Source organism: Macadamia integrifolia, chromosome 9 (assembly GCF_013358625.1).
Source record: "Macadamia integrifolia cultivar HAES 741 chromosome 9, SCU_Mint_v3, whole genome shotgun sequence".
Classification (NCBI taxonomy): domain Eukaryota; kingdom Viridiplantae; phylum Streptophyta; class Magnoliopsida; order Proteales; family Proteaceae; genus Macadamia; species Macadamia integrifolia.
The window spans coordinates 24570903-24579891 of NC_056565.1; the positions used below are offsets into that span (position 1 = coordinate 24570903).

Sequence of the window (8989 nt, forward strand, 5' to 3'; positions counted from 1 at the left end):
CTTTCCCTAAAGCCAAGTAGATTAACCCTTGTAAGAGTGACTCTCTGGTCAAGTAGGGAAGCTCATATTATGATGCATCCCTCGGGCTAAGTAGAGAAACCTACTTGTGAGTCTCTCTCTAGCTTTATCCCCTTTTTTACTTTATTTTTATTTCAGCATTTTTTTTATTCATTGTTTTTTTTAATTGCGTGGGTTGTTTATTTTTAGTTATTTATTTATTTAATTTTAATTGCTTGGCTTGCGTCTTTAAATTCTTAGATGACGAATGGTTAGGACGTTATTTTAGATACATATGTTTAGGACAGTAATTAGAATTAGATCACAATCATTAATCGGTTCACTTTCGCATTATTAAAAGAAATAAAAAAAAATAAAGTGGCTGCTCTCCTTGTGTTCGACCCGTAGCTACACTGATCCGTACGCTTGCGGTTACATTTTAAATCTCAAACAAATTATGCTAGATATGGTGGTTGAGGCTAACCCAGTGGTTAAGGAGCCCACTGCCTACGAGGTGATGAATCTTTATTTGTCACAACAAAAACAGGAGCTACAGGAGTATATAGATGGCTTGAAGGGTATGGGGAAAACTATAGTGTGATGATTGGATTGTGCCCATGAGAAAGTCCATCAATTTCATGGATTGTCCTTTGTGGACAACCTCTTCTCCTACCCATCCCGCCAATCATACATGTTGGCGACACCATCAAGTCACAATGGTTCAATGGCTGGTTCTTTACAGTACCGGTGACTTATACCCTAGGATAGTTTACCTACAATATGTATATGAGGCCATTTACAGGGCATCTATGGAGGACTTCAAGTGTTTCTTCCGGCACACTATGATGAGGTCTGCATTTGTCATATAGACAGAGGAAAATTGATGTCGGCACCATCAGTCCATGAGTGGACTCGATCCTCCATGTCATAGTTCATGGTATTAGAGATTAGGATGGCCTGAGGGGGACCTTTTTTAACTTATGTATCACCACATAGAGAAGTATAGTTGGGACTTGGGAGGTGAGACTTAGGTCTCTATTATTATGAGTCTATGTTACATGCAATTTGTATTTACTTGCCTTTTATATCTTCTAGTACTAAAACAATGTGTAAAATAGGCAATATTACACAAGGTACACAATAGGGTTCGGCATTATAAACCCATGTCGGCATATACAACTAGCCAAGGGTGCAAATCCAAATCACCACTTTGTATGACTTTTCTTGCAATACAAAGGTTTACATTTTTTTATTTTTTTTGGGGGGGGGGGGGAGAGGGTTGGATAAATAATTGCATGAAGAAGAGGAAGAATATACAAAGGGAAGCGAGGGGGAAGCAACAAGGGAAAAGACCTCGGGGGAGGTAGCAACAATAGAGAGGCAAGAGCCCAACTAAGAGAATGGATACATCAAGGTGGGGCAATGATGGTGGAGGGGAGACCCCAAGAGACAACAATGAGCTTGTTCCTTGGGGTGTCTCTAACACGGCAATAATGAAGACTACTAATCTTGAAGTTGACATCAAAGTACATGGCTTTCCAAGTCTTATCAAAAGATCTAGAGTTGGACGTTCATCTACTAAGATTGCACTCCATTCAAATATGGGTAATCGTGGCACCAAAAGTGAGCTTCCCAATCGAATCAGAAACAGAAGATCCTCCAAAAGTCATGTCAACCGAGATCCATTCTCCAAAAAAAGAAAGGATTCTTCTGCTGGAAGGCCAGTAGGAGCGGAGGACCATCTTCCAAACCAATGAGAAGAGATAGGAGAAAAAAAGATGGTCAACATCTTCAATGCCATTCCAACAGAGGCAACAAGAGGGGCGACTTGAATATGCTAGTATATGAAAAAATACTGTCGTGGGGAGGCATTAGGAGAGAGCTCGTCATGCCGTAAAGCTATGACGAGGGATGTGGCCTTTAAACCAGGTTTACATATGATTATATAGGCTAAAATAAGGTTTCCCTGAAGTACCGGCACTTAATATGGTCCTCTGAAATGGCCATCCGAAACATATTAGCAAAAAAATACATCGTTCCTTAAGAAATTTTGCCCGTTTCGGTTAGGCTGAAATGAGACAAAAATCTGACTTTTGGAGCCTTGTATTCCTTTCTATATGAGGAAAGCAGCATCCAGTGTTGACTCAGCTGACCTTCATTGTATCTATTTCCTGAGTTCAACCTTGTTTGGAGCACATTTGCTGCTGTGGTAGGAGTCATCACTGCAACTTACTATCCTCGATTGCTTCCAACCATAGTTGTAAAGGCGTCACCTGAGTCTCCAGGTGCCTAGGCAGGAGAACCTTGGTCGCCTTGCATCCAGGACCACTCGAACGCCTTGGGTTGTCAATTCTCTTTAATATTCATACAAACTAGTACCTTGATAAATTCATAGTGGAGACAATTAGCTGGTTTGACTAATTTCAACTCTCTCTCCTACCTCTTTTCCATTACCTCCATGAAATGATCGGCGTTCAAGGACTCTTGCACACTGCATGCATGTTGTTACCTCTTTATTATCTTTCCCCATCAAGTGGGTTCCAACATTTTAATGACATTGTGTGGTTTTTGACTTTCATGGTTGATCTTGGAAAATTATGTCAGAATCATTCTCATACGTGACCTGGAGTGACCATCTTTTAGCCATGAAATGTCATTCATAGATCATAATGACCTCATCACCAAAATTCCAAGCACTGTTGAAGATCCTTCATACCCTCTAATCGTGTGTGGATCAATTTCTTCCAAGGCAAGCATTTTATCCACAAATCCGTGAGCATCCTTGAGACCTCATCATCCTCTTGCCCTTCAACAAAATACTCTAGATATGCATCCTTGATGTTAGAATCTCTACCTCCCCTGGCCCGCCCCGCCCCCTCCTCTCATTTTATTTTTGGAAGTGATAATGTTTTTTATCTTGCCATTTCTGATTTAGTTGTCCCTTTCTATATGAGGAAAGCAACTTCCAGAGCTGACTCAGCTGACCTTGTATCTATTGCCCGAGTTCAACGTTGTTTGGAGCACATTTGCTGCAGTGGTAGGAGTCATCAATGCAACTTTCTACTCTCAATTGCTTCCAACCATAGTTTTGGAGGCATCATCTAGGAATGCAAGCGTCTTGGTAGCCTTGATCGCTTGCATCTAGGACCCCTCCAATGCCTTGGGTTATCAAGACACTGTGACAACTATGCTTCCAACTCTCTATATCGACCCTACAACTTCATAAATAATAAGTGTTGATTGGATTCATAAAAGAGACACTTAGACTGGTCTCACCATATAGAATTTAGAGATCTACAAGGCAATTAGTGGGAAAAGATTATGAGAACGCTCAACTGACAGCAAGCAAAGGCTCTAAGAGATTCCACCGAAAATTGAAAGTTTTTCCTTCAAACAAAAAATTGTTGGATGTCTTAATGAGCATAAGGAATAACATTTATACAACAACAGCTGGTGCCACTTATTCCTAGTTGATGCAGATCATAGGTACCTTAAGAAGTACCAAAGGAGGAAGAAGAACCAGTAGTCAACTCAGTAACTCAGCCCAGAAGATCTGAGTTAACTCAACCTTGCTGTTCTGGTTCAGCATTGAACCACAATTTGTCCTCCCATTGTGGTATATTCTTTAGGAGTTATATTGCTTTAATTCATGTTTATTTCATTACTTGTATTAGTTGGAATAGAGTTTATAAATTCCAGATCAATGGGAGCATTCCACTCTTTTATTGTCTTATGGTAGGAGGGCTTGTGTGTTTAATTTCCTTGTTTAGGTCAGCTTTAACCCCAGCTTTTCTACTTTGAGTCTGACTGACCTTTTGCTGTTCCTACAAACAAGAAGAAGGGATATTTCATCCCCATGGATTTTTCAATTAAACAACCTAATGCTTTGTCAAGTTCTGTGATGATTCAGAGCATGAGGTGTTTGTGGTGATGCAGTTCTAGCCCTACTGTGGTGATTCAGTAGGTTGGTTGGTGGTGATTCATATTTCTTCCCTCTCTGCTATATTTGTCTCAATTTACAGCTCAGAGTTTCTTCTACCATTAAGTTCAGTTGTTGATATGAATGTTTGAGTGCTTAATTCTGCAGTTCATCATTATTTAATCATATTTTATTCCTCCTGCAAGATCTGCTTAATCTGACTATCAGTTATTCAGGTTCTTGAACTTCCTTGTTCAAGTGGAACTCTTCAATAACTCTTAATCCCTCAATTAGGTTTGGCAGAAATTTTGACAGATTGTTCCGTTTATTTTTTTATTTTTTTGGATGAATTATTGTTCCCTTTATTTAGTAACCCTTTAACCAGCTTTTCATGCTGTTCTGAGTCTAGCCTCCTGAAGTACATAATTCTCCGAACCTGCAACCCTGACTTGAGATTCCTGACCTGTGGATTGGTGGTTACTAACTTTTTCCTTATATCTGGAATCATCTAGGTCTGCAATTCTGGTTTATTAAGGGTTTTCTGAAACCTAGTGTTACGTGCATTTAAACCTCATTACCAGCCTTCACAAAAAAGAAGAGGACACCAAATTTTATCCACTGACAATGTGAAAGGGCTTGAACTGGTTTTCACACACTGTTTAATCGATTTGATCCCATAACTTCTAGGCCACCATAAATGGGGTTACTCTCCAAAAGAAATGCCCTTTTTAGTTCAAGGAATCATGCAGCCAGCCCCAACAAGTTCGAGGAAACTGTTTCAGGTAATAGGCACAATCTAATAGACTCTAGGACGACCAAAACAGCAGCAAATTTTTTGGCCAAGACAAATACAAACAGTTGAATAGTTTATAATCATTATTGCCTGAGGTTATGTCTGTTTTTCCGTAAAATATTTCCAAGACTTTTTGAAAACCAGTACAAAATGGTATAAGAATTAGAAAGGAGGAGGGAAATATTTTCTAAAATGCAATAAAAAGGTTGGAAAACAATATCCATTTGAAAATTCAGGATGTTGTTTTGCCAAAATAGTGATGGTATATTGGTTATTGAAGACTCCACCCTTATCATACAGCTGGATGCATTCCCTTACTCATGTTCGAATGTCCTTATTGGTAATGTCCAACCAAAACAAAAACACAAAAAACAAATGGCAGGAAAATATAAACTAAATTTTATAAATTTCCCAGAAAAATATTTTACGGCGAAACAAATGCAGTTCAGTTGTATATGATTATTTCATAGACATAACAGAAAATGAATCGCATGGATTTTGATGATAGAAGAAAATTTTCAAAGACCAAATGAGCTTTAACACGAGAGAAGGCCCTATGCATCAACAGTTCTGAACAGTCACCTCAGAAGCTTATAGTACAAAGTCCATTAGACAAACAAGGTACATGTGAAAGCAACAGACCAACAGACAATGAGAACCTGGAAGACCAATTCCACATTCTAGAATCAGTTTATGTGGCTAATCTCTGATATGAAACCGTCAGTTTTCAGTACTCACATGCCATATGCCCCCATATACCCAATAAAAAAATAAAAAATAAATCTCAAAATCTATGGATAGAACTAAACCTCAGGCAGCTTCTGTTGATCCTAATCATTAACTATTGACTAATAATGATTCTTTTTATTTGATTCTCAAATGAATTCTTTATTGAAATTCGATAAACATCATCTTTCTTTCACAAGAAATGGAATTCAAAGCATCAACTTATGGTCCAGCAGGATATCTTCTTACCTCTACCAATTTATAATGCACCAGAACCCATAAAGTAGTAGAGTAGAATAAAGAGTAAGCGATAGGTAAGGATTTTAAACAATATCACCACCATAAAAAATCGTGCAACCCTTCAAAAAGCATACACGAACGCATACCAATGAGCAAATGGCCTTACCCAAGAAAAACAAAATTGCATCTCTGAATTCTCTAGACATGGATAGCAAGAAAATATTACCTTGAACGCATCAGTTTTTCCTTTGGTAATTTGATTTCTAGAGATGCAGCTATTGATAATATCCCTCGTAAATTCATCCGGATTCTTTCCGTCATCAATCAAACTAAAACACAAGCAATAGTAAATATTTTCTTCTACACATCAGCTTACAAATACCATTAAATTATATAAAGTTAAAAGCAAAGACTCACTTAACCACCTCCATAGGAACCTGAATGTTGCAATTTTCCGCTAATCTCTGCATTGTGTCAAGCTCCGAAACCAAAGCATTCCTGCAACAGTAAAATGCACACCCTAAAATCAAGAACCAACCCGAGGCTATAATATAAAACATAAACCAAAAGTGAATGAATAAAAGGGATTGAAAAAAAAAAGGTTAAGTTAGCTAGATGTGAGGTATAAATTTATTTACAGGCGTTGCAGGAGAGGGAGTTGAGAAGCGACGCTGAAAGAGGAAACAGTGAGGTGAAGCTGATGGAGAAGACCAAGAGTCTTCTGTATAGAGTTGATGACTTGGTTGAGATTCTGCTTTGGATCGTCTGCAACGTTGGTTTGGGTGATGGCGCCATTACCAGTTGCTGCCGCGGAAGACGAGTTCTGTGATGAATCCATTCCTTCAATTCGATTTGTTCTGTTCATTTGGGTTGTTCATCCAGATCGATAAATTAATGTGGTTTTTCCTTTTGGATCGTATTTTTTGGGAAAACCCGGTGTTCCAATTTTGTCCCTCTGATTCCTTTTGCTTTTCGGTGGGAGCCTTAACTTTTTCTTTTACTTCAAAATCTTCTCATGCAAGCAACAAAATTCGTTAGTAAGCAAACTTTTTTTAAGTATAAAATTCACCTGTTGAGTGAAAAAATTTCCTCCTATCATAATTTTGGGGAAATTTTTCTTGTGAGGTATTGCGGTTTTGCGCTTGTGCAGATGTCAATAAGGATATAAGAGAAAGTATTCACAGATATGTCATTTTCTATTTCATTAGGGCGGACTAGTTATCTTCATGTGTCTAGGTGCATGGTCCATTCTCTCATAAAAATATTTTTTCCCATAAACGTATACCCCTATTGTTTGAGGTTGAAACTTTTCTTCTCATGGGCAAGATACCCTCCCTAACCAATTTTTGATTGTCTAATCTAATCCCACCCTATCATGGTTCTAAGTATCAGTATTAGATTGCTCGTATCAGGTGATCCATATTGATTTGGCAAGTCTCTAATCCTGATATCTAGTTGATACTGTATCGGTTGAACGGTACGAACCAAGGGTAAAAATGTTAAAAAAAAAAAATCTTCGTTTAAAGGAAATCAAGGTTATTTTTATCTAATATGGATGATCCGATACTGTAATGGTTTTGGGGATGGCCGATATCCATTCCGATTCCATGCTCTAAAACCATGCACCCTATACAATCAAGCAACCTAACATCTTATGCTTTTCAAAAATTCATACAACTATGCCGTGCGTGTCTTTATGGAGAAATGATGTGAGGACAGGATTTTAAAAACCAAAAATTGGAATCTAGATCAAAATTTGCAAAGATGAGTGAAAAATCGATCAGATTAGGCAAAATATGCCCTAACCATAGTTTTTGTACAAGGATTGGAGGAGTCGTATTGATCATAATTGGGATTAGCTGATAAATAAACAAATAGAGGACTAGTACTCCATGTGGCAATTATTGGATCGATAAGTTAAGTAAATTTGCGTAAATAAGTCTTGATTCCTATCATATGTATGTAAAATAGAAAAAATAATATATGGAACAAAGTAAACCACGTGCAATATTAGTTCGCAATTTATTTGATTTTGTGAACCATTATATGCATGAGTTAGGATCAGCTCCATATGTGTGAAGGTTTCATGTATGAGTTGTTCACACATTTTAAAGCTGGCTTCTTATAAGTCATCCGAAGCTTACTCAAAAAAGATGCACTTAAAATGTTTTGTTGCTTTGTTGAGGGCTTCGTGTATGGGAAAAGATTGCGTCCCCTTGTATAGATTGTTTTATATTCTTTTCACGTAATATACAGTTGGGCCCATTAATTGACACTATCCCTACTTATATAGAATAGTCTAATGTATCACGTCATCTATGAAATCCTTCTTTGGAGGTTGATTGGATAGAGGTTTTCGTATTTAATGGATGATTTAAATCAACTTCAATGCAACAACCTTTAAGCATATATAAAGTAGCTGGTGAGTTATGATGGACAAAAAGTCCATGCTCACCAAGAGGTCTTGAATTCGAGCCTCCTATTGTTATCTACATCCCCTCTTTACCATTAAAAAAAAAAAAAAAAAAAAAAATTTAAGCATATAAAACCAGCTTCTTAAGGGGTAATGATTACAAATTTTTTTTTATAGCTTTGAAATGTTCGTGTTTATTTCACTTAGTTTTTCTCGTAATTAGACATAGTCCATATATTTGATAGCCAAAAAAAAGAAAAGAAAAGAAAAAAATGAATTTGAAGAGAGATAGACATTTAAAAAAAATCATTATGTAATCATAATTTTTGTCTTATTATGTTTTTTTTTTTCGTTTTTTTATTTAAATGCCAATAAATTGGGTTATACACGCCGTATCTGATCCACCCTACTCTATCCTCTACTAATGGTATGAGTTTAGCATGAGCAAAGAAAGGTTTGAGGTAGGTTAATATTTAAGGAAATACTAACGCATAACCACACACCTAAGGATGTGAATTTGTAACCAAAACCATTTATCGAAACGAATCGATCCATTTATACCGAAACCGCAAAACTGTTTAGTAAATGGTGCGGTTATGGTTTCAAGTTTCAGACCGATTAGCTAAACAGGTCAGGTCAGTTTTAACTGCGAAACCCGTTGGTTTCAAACCGAATTGAAACCGTTTAAACCGAACCATTTAAAATCGTTTAAACCATTCAAACTGATCTGATTAATCCGTATAACAATTAAATAAAGAATAAGCAGTAATCCGTATAACAATTAACAATTAAATTAAGTACCCATCATGCTTTAGTATGATTTATTGCAATTCAGTTCAAGTTTAGGCTTTAGATCATGAACTTGTAATCCATATATGCTACTATATTATTATGTTATCAT

General features: G+C 37.0%; 1 protein-coding gene across 1 annotated transcript in view; it reads right to left on the minus strand.

Moving 5' to 3' along the window:
- The window catches only part of LOC122088402 (mediator of RNA polymerase II transcription subunit 10b-like), a 10941-nt gene extending 4361 nt beyond the window's left edge, over positions 1-6580 (minus strand). Inside the window, exons 1-3 of the mRNA XM_042657668.1 lie at positions 6314-6580; positions 6093-6173; positions 5902-6004 (exon numbers count right to left, since the gene is read on the minus strand). Of these exons, the coding sequence (XP_042513602.1) occupies positions 5902-6004; positions 6093-6173; positions 6314-6540 (411 nt within the window). The 5' untranslated portion in view covers positions 6541-6580. The remainder of the gene's footprint in view (positions 1-5901; positions 6005-6092; positions 6174-6313) is intronic.
- Between the last annotated feature and the right edge of the window lie 2409 nt (positions 6581-8989).